Here is a 15059-nt window from a genome sequence, read left to right on the forward strand (position 1 = left end):
ACCTGGCTATGCATTTGTTGGTGTGGAGCTGCTGATTTGTGATTATGTCACGTACAAGTATTTTGAACAACTTATATCTGAGTTTCAGCACATAACGAACGACGCGGCCGTTTGGCTGACTTGTTCATATTGACGCATTATAGCTTGTTAGCAACCAAAATAATCCAACTTTTTTACACAGAATGATAGATGACGTCTTTGACTTCAATCAGACAGATTTTTCAAAAATTAAAAATGTCCTCTTTGAGAAAACTATTTTCATAGTTTAGCGATTTAGCGATCACTTACGCTTCAGCCCAGTTATCGAGTAAAATCGAGCACCATAAAACAACGAAAATTAATTTAAAAGAGAGCGAAAGTATCAAAGTTCTTATGTACCCATTTTTATTATCCTCACTTTAACTTGTTTGCAGCAATATATTCCTCAAACACAGGTATTTTGTGCGATTTGCCAAGTTCGTGATTTTTTTCTTCAAAAGTGCTTCGACAAGCATAGAAAACAATAGACTCATAAGATTGTATTTCACTTGTTCTTTGAGGGGAATAAATATTGCGACCAAGAATTTCACAGTTTTTTTCGCTAGGTGCGCTCAAAATTCAGAAATAGCGGAATTGGCGGAAAAGTGTTCTTTGTGGCCAAAATTTATATATTTTTTTCAGGCGAACAAATTTTGTTTTCGCAAAAATAACTTCGAAATCATTGGTCTGGGTGTAATGCCTAGACCTACACCAAGTTTTATCAAAATCGGGAATGGTGACCGGGACCTCATTTTCGATCCTACCTGGACACACCCTGTACTACACCCTTCACACTTTAATCCACCTTAATCCACTCTGACTCACATAAAATAACATTGCTGCAGTACTCCATATCATATCGCACCTTAATCCAGCGTTTTTGTAATAATCTACACCTTAATCCGCCTAAATACACCTTTTTGTATTAATCTACATCTTAATCCGCACCCCAATCAACCTTAATTCATCATCTCTATACCCCTTCACACTTTAATTCACCTTAATTCGCTCTGACTCACTTCAAATACCATTGATGTAGTACTCCATATCGTATCGCACCTTAAACCACCTTTTCTGTATTAATCTACACCTTAATCCGTGCCCCAATCCACCTTAATCAATCATCTTTATAGCTCTTCACACTTTAATCCACCTTAATCCACTGTGACTCACTTTTAATAACATTGCTATAGTAGTCCATATCATATCGAACCTTAATCCAGCTTTTTTGTAATAATCTACACCTTAATCCGCCTAAATACACCATTTTGTATTAATCTACATCTTAATCCGCACCCCAATCAACCTTAATCCATCATCTCTATACCCCTTCACACTTTAATCCACCTTAACCCCCTCTCACTCACTTCAAATACCATTGATGTAGTACTCCATATCGTATCGCACCTTGATCAACCTTTTCTGTATTATTCTACACGTTAATCCGTGCCCAAATCAAACTTAATCCATCATCTCCATACCCCTTCACACTTTAATCCACCTTAATCCGCTCTGACTCACTTCAAATACCATTGATGTAGTACTCCGTGTCGTATCGCACTTTAATCCAGCTTTTTTGTAATATTCCACGCCTTATTCCGCCTTAATCCACCTTTTTATATTAATCTACACCTTAATCCGTTCCCAATCCACCTTAATCCATCATCTCTATACCCCTTCACACTTTAATCTACCTTAATCCACTCTGAGTCACTTCAAATAACTTTGCTATAGTACACCATATCGTGTCGCACTTTAATCCACCTTTTTTAGTTTAATCTACACCTTAATCCGTACCCCAATCCACCTTAGTCCATCATCTCTTTACCCCTTCACACTTTAATTCACCTTAATCTACTCTGACTCACATTAAATAACATTTCTATAGTACTCCATATCGTTCTTACATTAATCCAGCTTTTTGTAGTAATCTAGACCTTAATCCGCCTTAATCCAGCTTTTGTATTATTCTACACCTTAATCCGCACCCCCAATCCACCTTAATCCATCATCTCTATACCCCTTCACACTTTTATCCGCCTTAAGACACTCTGTTACACTTCAAATAACATTTGGGGTGTATGTCATGCTGCTTCACACCTTAATTCACCTTAATCCATTCGCTTTATACAACTTTACGCATTAATCCGTGCATTGATCCACCTTAGGCCACTGTGGTTCACTTCAATTAAGTTTGATGTACTAGCTCATACTGTTCCATACCTTAATCCACCTTGATCCATCCTCTCTATACCACTCTACGCATCATTCTGCACCTTAATCTGCCTTAAGCCACGGCGATTCACTCCAATTGTCATTGATGAACTTCTCCACACTGCCCCACACCTTAATCCTCCTTAATCCACTTTGTCTCTATGTTCACATCGAGACAAAGTGACAAACACATGTTTTGCCATTGTAATACCAACACGAACCGTTTTCAATCGTTTTACAGTTCCACCTTCGCACATTTCAATGCAGTTTGCGCTCTCTTGGAAACTGTTGAACCAGAACCCCCTGGAATGTGGCTTCACCGCATGGTCTCACAAGATGGCGCTGTAACTCAAAAACGGCATAACGACCAAGTTTCGTTTCTGCGCATGTTATTCAAAGTGAGGCCTCTCTAATCGATGTTACTTGAAACTTCTTGAAATTCGGCTGATATATTTAGATATAGTGTTTTTAAAACACCACCCATTCAGTTACGGTGGTGTACTGCAGTGAAGCTCCAGAAAAAGCTGAAGGGGCAATGTCCAAAATTTCTGGGTATGGGTGTAACCGTGGTCGAATATAACAGACAACATGCTTGCAATGCATGAAAAAAAAAATAATAAAGCAGCTTCGCTCTAGTGGTGCCAAGCCTGAAGGAAGTGCGGAGCTGGCAAGCCTTCTTTGTCTCTCTTCGCTTTTCTCTTTCCTCTCTTTCTTTCTTTTTCTCTTTTCCATATTTTTCTGCCTTCTTTTCTCTTTTTATTTATATTTACTTTTATTTCTATTTCTATTTTTTTTCTCTCTCTTTCAATTTCTCGCTTGCTTCCTCTTTTCTTTTCTATTTTTATACGTGGTTTTGCCTGCGTTACGCCAAGCGACGACAGCATACGACAGCCCGGGCCCTTAAAGTGCTCCGCATTTCATATCATCATCAAGGCGCTCGAAGAACAAGAGGAAGGAGACTTCTCGTTGGCGCGAGCGCACGCTCACTATGCTACAGATGGCTATGTTACACGTGTTTTTACCAGCGTTACACCAAGCTACATGAGATGACGATAGCATACGATAGCATACGACAGCATACGACAGCACGGGCCCCTAAAGTGTTCCGCACTTAAAATGAAAACGAAGCGATGACATGCTTCTCGCAATGGCCAGTCTTTAGTCCTTGGCTTTTCGAGAGTATGGAAAGTAAACACTGCAATTCTAAGTGAATGCAACATCCGGTGTCTTCATCGGCCATTATCGTCAAAAACCTGCGTGGCCATAACCCTGCTCTTAAAGCCATGTCGGAACAGCCCCTACGAAGTAAACGTGTGGGGCAGACTTTGCTCCCCCCCCTTCCTGTCCTTTCCCCGCCCTGAGGGCGCGCCTCTGATCAAGGATGATGGAAGTTGGCGTCGCAAAATAACGTTGCCGCGTTCCCTTTTCTAACTTTTACGTTCATAAGTCACATTTATTAGCTTCCCCTCTGCGCTCTTTCTGTAATCAGAAAGAGACGATGAGTCACTTCCTGACATCATGCCGCCGTTTGACGATTCCGAGAAAAAAGAATACTAGTACCAGTGGCGTAGCCAGGGGGGGGGGGGTGCCCCCCCCTCCCCTCCCTCCGAATTTTTTTTCTGCCATGTGTTACAGAGCACGAAATGACACTCGACCACACTAACCTGCCCGGACCCCACGTCAGATTAAGGGTGTGCCCCCGCCCCCCCCCCCCCCCCCCCCCCCCGAAAAAAGATTTCTGCCTACGCCACTGACTAGTACCACGTCTTCTAAAGCTTGGCCTGGAATTAACAGAACGAGTTGTTCTTTCGTTTCGAGTTACTACAAAGGAATACATCCACAGAGATGTTTTCTTCGCCACTGAGGAATTTATCATGGAGCTATTTATCTTGCTAAATTCTCCCAGCTTTAAATATCTTAGTACTGTTAACTGGCAATTGAAATCGAAACATTATTCGGCTATAGCATCTAATCTAGTTTCTGTATAATACCTAATGGAAAATGCCACCCACAACTCGGCAAATCCCCTGCATTGGGTTTGAACCGTCAGACAAGGCCTCCTCTACAGGTTGTGCTGTGTCAGAGCACAACAACAAGAACAACAACAAAAAAGAAAGAAATAGGGGTGTAAAGCAGTGTAGTAACATGTTTTCTCAGCGGACGACACCACAACCACACTGACAGAAGTCGTGTTTGTACGCACTAATGCGCGAGGAGGGGGTTGAAGAGATCGGTACGGCACCCGGTATACGGACAAAAAACAAAATTCCGCACTGCACATGCGCTCACGTATACGTGCACGGTGTGTGAAAGTGTGTGGGCGTGCGCGCGTGGTGTATAATACAGATGGGGGAGGAACAAATTCTAGACGCGGGTGGATCAACTTCAAGTAGCGCATAACAAAACGCAAGGCACGTACGAAAGGTTCACGTAAAACACACACACACACTGAGACACTATAGCGCATGAAGGCTACCCCCTAAAGGCGCCGCTACCAAAGCTCTCCTCCATCTCAATGATCCACCACTCAAACGGTTGAATGCAAGAAAATATGCGGGACTTCCCAGTGTACGTATGCGAGCGGCATTTATATACGAGAGCGCTGGCTGCTGACTGCGCTGTACATTTCTTTGTCGTTACACTGTGTCTTCTTTCCTCGCTTCTATTTCTTTTTCCTCGTTGGCTGCGTGATCTAGCGCGCGTTGTGCGGAAGCTCCGTGATGTCTCGCGCCTTGTAGGGTGGCCGGGCCGCTTACGCAATGACGGAGGCCCACTTCGCTGTCACTGTATGCGTGTGTGTTGTGTGTGCGCCACACGGTACTTCCCGGTTCGACGCAATGCCTGCAACTCATTAATCACGCGCCATCGTCCCGTGGCGCGCGCATTATATATATATATATATATATATATATATATATATATGGACATCTCGAAACCCGTGGGGTCGACTCGGCCATTAGCGTGCCAGTAGGACTATAAGATTTCGAGATACGCGTAAGCCGCGCTTGTGGGTCAACGAACCAAAGTAAACAAAAACGTAAATGCGAGTCGGTATGGTCGCGCGTTCTCTCAACTCTTAATCACTCTCTCAACGATCGGGAGAGCTTGTATTCTACCCTGCAGTGTCGATCTTGCAGTTGAAACCACTTTCCCAAAGTTGCAGTAATATAAGTGCGGAGAAATAAAAAAGAAACGATGCAGGAAATGCGGCGCAGGAACTGGTTGGTGGTGCGTTTCGGTCTTGGTGTTGTTGCCATTGTTGGCAGAGCGAGAAGTAGCGGCAAAATAATAATGACCTCAATGCGTGCACTGCATGCGTGCCCTATAGGCCAGGCGGCTTCCATATGCGTCTGAATACTGATCACACAGTTAGTGTCTGAAGCCAGCCTTAGCGGTGCGCTACTGCTTCCTGTATTTTTTTTCTTTTATTTCCCTTTGGCTAGGCACTAATCAAAGCGCAATCTTGATTTCATTAAATGTTTTGTGTTGCAAAAATTATAAAGAACCGACCACATTGCCCACGCTTGCTCTAAGGGGTCAGGTAAACCGATATAAATGCCCTATAGTCTGCACTAAATGTGCTTAATGGGAATTACTGTGTACCAAGATTGCAGAATAGCTTTGTTCACGTGGAGCTCTCTGTGCTAGGACAATTTTCGTACTTCATCAACACTGAAAATGTAGAGGGAGAGGGCGAGCATCGTCAAGCCTCGGAATACAGGTTCGTTATTTTTTGTGCAATACCTTTTTTGTCATATACATCAGAAAGCGCAAAATACGTGTCCACGACCACGAACACAAGGGTTATGGACGCATTGAAGACAGGGAAGAAAATGTGACATGTGGCCTGTCAGATTGGACACTCACCCTTTATTTTGTGATATCGTGTCGGCTTGAGGTCATCACGTTAAAATGTACGCTGAACATTCTTATTCTATGAGCGGGTGCGATGGCCCGAAACTCATGTTCCGTGCTCCGAAAACTGTAGCTGGCCGGGGACACGTTTGACAGTGACCTGTCCAGGCGCTTGCTGATACGCAATTTTAAAATAATTTGACTCAAACAAGAGCTATTTCCCCCGTATTCTTTTATCAGCGCTTGTTTAAAACTGCATTCATTGTAAGACATCCATGAATTAAGAGTAGCCGGCCCTGTCAGAAAGGCGCACACATCTTCTTGGCCACACTGTGAACGAAGTTAGAAAGAAATAACAGCAAATAAATAGGGTATCAGAAGTGAAGATGAAGCCGTACTACGTAATGCCACGTAGTCCTGACAATTATTTGGCTACGCTATATATATATCATTCCAGAACGCTCTGAAGCACACAGAATGTGGCTTTGAAAATTGGCTACAGAAAATGCTGACAATTAAAGTGTAAAAAAACGGAAGTGACATGTACAGGCTGTTTCACACATAGGGTAAAAGTCTGAGCGCTTTGCAACGTGCTCTGAGATTTTCCCTAAATGTTAAACAGCCTGTACATTCACAATTCTGCTGTCTGTATATACGTAGAAAGGATACCATTCAAAACTTGTAAAACGAAAGTGAAGTTCGAAAGAACACCAAAAATGAAGGCGCCAGTATAAAACGTTGGGGGAGCTGTGTCGCTATAGTATACAATGGATACAAACATGTTTGCTTTCAGAGTAATTTGATGGAGGGTGTTTGCTAGCGCGATCAGCCGGCACCTAGAGTTTCGGCACTGGGACTTGTTGCTCCGCATGCAACAACGTGATACGTCCATTACGTAGGAGTATACGCGTCACGAGCTACCAGGCGTCGCAGTTAGTTCGTTCACTTTCCTGCACATTGCGGTGCGAGTGAAGGCTTGGAAACCAAACATGTGGATACTATAACTTCAGAGATAACATCGCGCACGACGCCCATACGGCACTTTTCTTTCAACCAAGCTGGCCACTACCTAACCACAAACGATGGTAGCGAGCATCAAAGTATGAATTCCTAGCACTTCAAAGCTGAGGCACGTTTGAAGTTTCATGCCGCTGTAATCGTAAACGCTTGACATTTACTGAACGATACGCTTGCATCCAGGCCTGTGCAGCGACAAGTAAAACATGTATTTGTGGCGTTTGACGCGCAAAAACCGCAATATGATTATAAGGAACGCCGTAGCGGGGGCTCGTGGTTAGTTATGACAACCTGGGGTTACTTAATGTACACTTCAACCTAAATACACGGACTTTTTTTTTTTTTTGAATTTCACCGCATCGAATTGCTGCCGCCGTGGCCAGTAACCGAACCAGCGCCCTCAAGCGTAGCAGTCCAACATATTAGTCGTCAAACTACTAAGACAAGCAGCGACAAGTAGCGTCGCATATACTAGTGAACAGGTTGAACCTGTCAACATTCACAAAATACATTACGACTTACATAGAAAAGAAAGTGTATCTGAAAATGCACTAAAGGTCGACTGCAGTCGCCAATGCAAACAATAACGGCACTTGTTAAACGTTGTAACGATTGGATTGGATTGGATAAACTTTTACTTGGTCCTCCAAAACATGATCACTGTGTCGCGGGCCGCTCACACGTGGGGACCGAGAGGCCGAGCCCCTCGTAAGCAAGCTCAATTCAACTTTGGATCTGCGTAATGCGAAGCACGCGTGGGTTGGAAGATAATGGTTCTTATATGAATCATGTGGCCGTGCTGTAGCGAACGGCTCATGCTTTTGAGACGCGTTACGAACTGATCCAACGTTCAGCGCATTGTGTTCGCTGCTGTCAGGATAGCCAGGGAACCAAGATGGCTCCAGGTTCACTGAAGAACAGTGGAACACACGGGAATGGGCCACATTTTAGACTTCGGACTGGACTGCTTTCGGAATCGAACTACGAAAGTGGCCAGATAGCCAGATTACCCTTTATAGAAAAGTGACGTGAATTTTTCAAGAATGTTTAGGTACAATGCTGCTCGGAAAATAAAACGCGGTAATCAACCTGCACAGCGACCGGGACTGTTCTGATTGAGCATTGTGATCTCGCGGAGGTCTGTTATTGTCACAATGACGGACCAAGGTTCGTGCTGCAATTGTATACCATAGTGAGCTAGCTCAGTATCTTCAACCTCATCGTTGACGAAAAAAAAAAGAGCCACCACCGTCATTTGGTATGGGCTGTCGCGTTTCACATGCAAAGCACGCACTGTACAAAGTAAAGCAAACCAGAATAGATCGCGCTATACATTGCGTGCACGCGCCAATGCTTTCCCGCTGTCGAGTCATTTTCGTTCCCCGAAGAAACCTACGCAGCAAAGTCTTTCCAACGAACTTTATCACCTACGGTGGTCGCCCTTGGTTACGCATTCGGATTGCAATTCTGAGTGAGCAATTTCGTTTCAGGATTCGACCGCGTTTCTTATCCTTTCTGTCCGAGCAACTGGGACAGATCATGCAACTCGGGGATTGCGAAAAGGACTTCAACCTCCCTGCTGCCTGCACGTGCGCACGTTATGTTCTATAGATGCAATAACAGCGACGGCAACCAAATCCATAGTCCATTCCGAGAAACCCATTCGCTCCAGCGTATGTATACCTTGACGGGCATTATCTCTTTCCTACACCAACACGAGCTCTTCGCCGACCCACTTCAGTCGTGACCGAAAGAAAAGGTGTTTATCTTGCTTCGAAAGCAACGACCGCTATCTGGCATTATCTCAGGCTGCGGCACGAAACCATAACGACTAGCTCTCGTTGCATCGTGAAGCCCTGCCACGCGAAAGATGCCAAAGAGCAATATTTTAGTATGGTTTCGAGACTTGCAAATTGATCGCCTGTAAAAATCTAATATGCAAGACTTAATACCTTGCCTTTCAACATTTAGCTAAGTTTTCTTTTCCTCTAGCTCTCTTGTGCTTGGACCATACCTGAAAATTGCAAATTTTGCTCCCACTTCTATTTTCTTTCTGGCACGAACCACACTGCTGGACCAGGAAGCGCATTTTGCGAATTTTCGTTTGTTTCTTTAAGCGTCGTGACGAGCGCTGCAACGGATTGATGCCGTCGATAATGGCTGCATCCGAGCAAATCATAAGAAGGGCAATATATCTGGGGTTGTTTTACAAGCCGAAACCACGGTATGGTCATGAGGCACACCGTAGTGGAGGGCTCTGGAAATTTCGACCATCTGGTGTTGTTTAACGTGCACTGACATCACACAGCACACGGGCCCTAGCATTTCGCCTCCATTGAAATGCGACCGCCGCGGCCGGGATCGAACCTGCGACCTTTGGGTCGGTAGCCGAGCACCGCGATAAGTGCAGAACTAAGGAACAGAAAAGTAATGCGAATTGTTGCGGACAGTTACCTTAGGTACGATCGCAGCTTGTTATCGACGGCAATGCACCTTCATGACGCCTCCTGGAATGAAAACTGCGGCCTTGTAATAATAAACTGCAGAACGCTATAAAGCAGAGGCTTTGTATACCGTCCTACATAGTGTTTAACTAAAGGTTGACTATTAGGGGTGTGCGAATAGTGAAATTTCGAACCGAATCGAATACGTATTCAACGGGGCACTTTGCGAACAGATGTTGAGTAAAACTCGTATATAAATATTAAACAATATTCATGAGTCAACGTCATCATGAATGCCATGGTGAAGATAGCGGATTGATTATTCGGTCGCTTCGGCGACACCGGCGTTTTAAGCCAAAACGCCTTCATCCTGTGGTCAATATATCGTGGATAGTCTAGTACCACCTTGGGCTGCATGTATCTTTGTAAATCTACAATTAAAACAAGAAACGTTACGTCTCTCTGTTCCATAGTTTAGTTCCTCTGAGATTTTTTTAACGGTGCTTATTATCCGAAAAATATTCTAAAAGTATTCGGTTTTTCTAATCTGCCCTATTCGATCCGAGTGCCGAATCGAATGCTATTCGATTCGTCATTCGAATTTTTTAAATATTCGCACACCCCTACTGACTATACTATAAAGGACGACTGAGGCAGGCAATTTGTACAACTCGGCATAAATCTATATTACAGGTGAAAAAAGAAGGCACAAAAGGAACACAACTTCGCGCATGTCGTATATGTACAGTAATGGCAACGCGAACATATTTACAACAAACAGTTCGTCTATACAAGTTCGCAAATGTAATCGGCGCGTGAAAAATCGTGGGACTATCCTGCGGGCACTGCCTGGCTACAACTCGTGAGACGGTGTCCTCACGCACAGCGCTTGGCACCTCGGACAAAGTTTTGGAGAAAAAAAAAACTTGCTGGTCTTAGAGTCACTCACTGAAACACTTTTTTCACTGCACAACGAACAAAACGGCAGTAGAACGACACGGCAACCACTGTACACACGACTGTTCCAAGGCACTCTCTCACGTATCGATAATTTTGAGGCCCGAGTTCCAAAAGTTGCGCGTTCGCCAATAAATTCCTCGGTGAAAAATGGGGATATTTTGAAGTCAGTCTGTAACACTGATTAGCAAGAAACACACGCAAACAAGAAGCAGCGTCAGTTCAGCAACCCTTCTGTCATGACCGTATGCGGCTTGGAAAAAAACAGCAGAATGTTGCAAACGGGCAGGAAAGCGTTAATTACAGCGCGTTTCGGCAGTTACGCCCTGATTGGCGGCCAAATTGCGAGCCGGCAATAAGGTATTTCTTACAACGCCACCGACGAACGAGCAAGAAATATTGGGGCAACCGAACCACCGGAGTGCGGTCGACTGCGTGTCGCGCAGGCTTGGTTGATATCCAAGTCAGTGCGAGCGGCGGCCTTTGAACGAACCTCGCAATAACTGCGTTCGAGTTTCTCGCTGAAATATTTACCACGACCCATGGCACGCGCAAGGTTAGTAGTCTTCGTTCCTTTTCCTTCTTCAGCAGAAAAACAAGTGACTTAGATTGCTGTTCACGCCTCGAACTCGTTTCAACGTTCAATGACAGTGGGGCACGTGCGTGCTATTAACTCGCGTAACACTGGCGCAGGAACAAGAAAAAGAAACTTTAGAGGCAGGAAAATATACGTCTAAGCTTGGAGCAGCGTAGCGTAAGGCGGTCAACGTTTTGACGTCCTAATAAAAGGCTCGCTAAACGCGCAGCTAAATGCCAGCCAGAACGCGAAAACGCAAAACGGGCAACATTTAAAGGCACAAGCGCGTGGCTCGTGCATGGTTGACACACGCAGTGCAACGTCCAGCCTAAGCTGAAATACCAGTTGACTGCCCTCTACTCGTCATTAGCTTACGTAAGAAAGTGGTGAAGGCACAGGTGGAACAAAGTTTTAGGAAAAGTAACATCAACTAGGTGCCTAATGTTATGAGGCCGTGCCTGACGCGAACGCAGAAGCATAGGAATAGGTTAAATTAAATGGCATTGTCGGCACACGCACGTAACGGTCTTTGCAGTCGTATAACTTCCCCAACTGCGACGGAAAAGATGCACAGCTACGCTTCAGAATCCTCCGGCACGCATTCGCCGTCCTCTTCGCCGCGCAGGTCGATGGCGAACTTCTTGGTGTACAGCTCCCGGGTCCTTGTGCTCTTGACCATCTTGCTGAACTCGCGGAAGGCGGCGGCCAGCGTGAGCGTGAGCCGCTTGGCTACCGCCTTGCTTTCGCACACGAACGCGTGACAGCGGAACGGGTGCTCGTGCAGGTGGTGCAGCGACGCGGACGCAGACTCGCGCACCACTATCATGGCCACCACCTTGCTGTAGCTCACGTCTTGGACGCCGTACGAGATGCACTCGATGGGATACACACACGACACGGGCGCTCCGCCGACGCCGTTCACACCCACCGACGTCGGGTACGGGACGGGCTTGACGCGGTTGTTGGCACCCGTGGACCGACCGGAAACTGCCCCGGCGCCGAGCTCGATGAGGGTGACGCCTTTCTCGGACACCTCGAGCTTGACCATGGGCATGTGGGCGCTCGTGAGCTTGCCGCTCTTGGCGGCAGCCACGAGGTCGTCGACGGCTCGCCGCGTGTGCTTCAGTCCCCACAGTCCGGTGGCGTCCTGCACGCCCAGGTACTTGACCACGAAGCAGCCGGGCAGGGTCACCTCGTCGTTCGGGAAGCCCTCCATGGTGACGCTTGTCCGGGGAACACGCCAACCGGCCGCACGCGAGCGAGGACCCTACTCCCGCCTTTGACGGTGGCGCGCTTCTGTGCCGCTGCCGCGTTGCGCCGTCCGCGTCGGTTTGTTGGGGTCGGCCTGAACCGATTCGGCGACTAGCTGCGCTGCTGCTGCTGGACCGGCGGCGGCGGCGGCGCTCTGCGTGGTTCCGGTTTGAGACAAGCGCGTGACGACGCTTGCTTCTTCTCCGCATCACTCCTTCTCTCCATCCGCTCGCTCTACCCTCTCTTTCACGTTCCTTTCCTCTTCGCCAACTATCGCGCACGGCGGCGAAGGCTGGGCTTTTTCGCTGCGGGCTCTTTTGTTTTGACGAGAATGCCCCCGCGGGCCTTTACCTCTGTGAGACGACAGTCGTTACGTCAGCAGTTTTCCTGTCTGAAGCGAATTGCATAATGCCTCCTCTCTCTTAGCAGCTATGATGTGCGAAATCGCTGGAATGTTTCCTGCCTTCGGATGGGTGCGCAATGGTTCGGCCTGAGGACTCCCCTGTGGCAAAAGCGAAGCGCGAATCTACTCAGCGATGAATGATAACGTGGCGATTCACTGTACCATGTAAATAGGACAGCACGAATCCTTAATCGCTTCGGTACAATGACCTCGTAAACCAATGCTTTCGATTAACGAATAGTACTAAACGGAATTAAAGTTATAGCGGAAAATGCGACATAAAAACTTGTCATTTCACTATGGTGGAAACCAAGGACACTACTAATGTGATGTTGACGACTACATAATGATACCCGCAAAGTAAAAAAAGAATATTAATAAAAAGATAAGAACGGTTATGTAACTGCATTACGCTCTTCACTAACAACACGGCTTTAACAGATGAAGTTAAAAGTAACGTAACAGAGCAATAAAAAATATAACATTGGGAGGATGTATCTGACACGTTTTCCTCTAGTATCTGTTATAGGCAGTGAACTATTTACATCCTTCGCTGGGCGCCTACTTATAGTCATAATAAAGATACTAACTTATGAATCTGTCATAATGCACCTTGAACCGTATGATACTGATACACAACGTAATGAATATCTGTCGCATTCGCATGAATGGTTATCAAACATAAATTGAGCATTTTTTTTTCGCTGATATGGAAGCGCCAGCGGTGTCCACAGACGTCAGAAAAGTTCGAAAGCTCTGCCAACGACGATCATGGACCTACGCATGCGTAACCACTGATCTGTAGCAACGGCTTAAAGAGAGTGTCGTCTTGCTTGGCTGTCATCCTGTCTCTTCTTGTTTACCGTGCACGATACCTGCCGCACTAAATGACGGCGTGCTCTTCGTCAGCTCGCGCAGTCGTTACATTAACATATAACATGTGATAGCGATGCAGGTTTGCGGAAGCCTGGCATACTAACGATGAAATGATGCAAAGCATCGATACTATACAGACGCCGTCATTGATCATTAGACACCGCCGTCCTGGTACAACTGTTCGCAGAACTAACAGCTCTTGCTGATAGTGGCGTGCTGAGATTACCGTAACTTCTTTCAGACAATAGGTTCGTATTTGGGAAAGTAGGAAAATAAGAGGAACAAGTGGTCTCACTTATTATTATTATTTTTTTGTTAGTTACGGGCACATGAAGCTTGGCATAGACAGCTCTAACACAGGCTGCTTTCCTATGTTTCCCTATATAAAAGCACACACTTATACACTTATACACACACGCATAAAGCCAACGGATAATGAAGCGCGAAAAAGCGCAGGTGGAATTAACGGTAATTTAACAATAATTGATAATAAAAGTGGGTGAACGAGCAGAATGCCGCCTGTGTGATGGAACACATTCACATATGTTTGGATCTTGGATATACACGTGGGTGCGTGATTGCTAGCGAGTTTCTGATATATTGCGCGAGTTCCAGAAGATAAATTCAGTTCTGCTTTTTGTGCATTCCCTCCACGCAGTTGGTTTCTTTTCAAGCTTCGCACGAAACTCGAATATATTGTCCCATTCTTACCTTCACAGAACGTAAACGGCGCTCAGTTATAGTGGAAGATTTCGCGTGTATCGCCACGTGATTCCGTGACGCGCCGCTAGCGCCCTCCTTTACTCTATACGCTGCCAACGTTAACCACACTGGTGGTGTCCTGACTTCTTTCTTGTGTCCGTGTTTGCACGCCCTGTCTTTTCAGAATGAATACTTACCAACTAGCTCAGCTCTCTGTTATTTTAACCATGCTCAGCGTTCTTTTGCTTATATTTCTTATCATCGAAAGTTATGTTAAGAGCAGCACTCAAGCATTAAAATCCAGAAATTTAGGGCTTCGTAATAGACGTATACTATCTTTTCCAGCGTCTACAGTTGACGTCATATCGGCGTAATTGTGACTAGAACGCTTACACCAGAGCCGGCACTACCTTTAATGGCCAGAGTTACAGCGACATGACGTGGGACGAGCAGTCGTTATATTAAAAAGCACCGATGTCTTGTTTTAAACCCGTGAGCACTCTATATCCTGTTTGAGGATTTTTCCTGCGCTTCTTGGGACACTTCTACGCGCAAGTCCGGAGTGGGAGAGAGAGAGAGATAGAAAGAGAGAAAAAAATAAAGCAAACATTGCAACGAAGCATGCTTCTACTCTGTTGGCCTTGGGAAATCAACCGTAACCTTTTCCAGGCCCATATCTGACAGTCTACGTCGCAACGGTGATAGATGCGGCATTTGTAGCGTAAACAAAGACGAGTTACGTACT

General features: G+C 45.7%; 1 protein-coding gene across 1 annotated transcript; it reads right to left on the minus strand.

Annotated features, from left to right (window-relative positions):
* Nucleotides 1-10179: 10179 nt before the first annotated feature.
* LOC119394088 (uncharacterized) lies at nt 10180-12497 on the minus strand. The gene has a single exon (XM_037661319.2). The coding sequence runs from the start codon at nt 12296-12298 to the stop codon at nt 11657-11659; it is 642 nt and encodes a 213-aa protein (XP_037517247.1). The 5' UTR covers nt 12299-12497; the 3' UTR covers nt 10180-11656.
* Nucleotides 12498-15059: the final 2562 nt, after the last annotated feature.

The sequence above is a fragment of the Rhipicephalus sanguineus genome, chromosome 5 (genome assembly GCF_013339695.2).
Source record: "Rhipicephalus sanguineus isolate Rsan-2018 chromosome 5, BIME_Rsan_1.4, whole genome shotgun sequence".
In the NCBI taxonomy this organism is placed as follows: domain Eukaryota; kingdom Metazoa; phylum Arthropoda; class Arachnida; order Ixodida; family Ixodidae; genus Rhipicephalus; species Rhipicephalus sanguineus.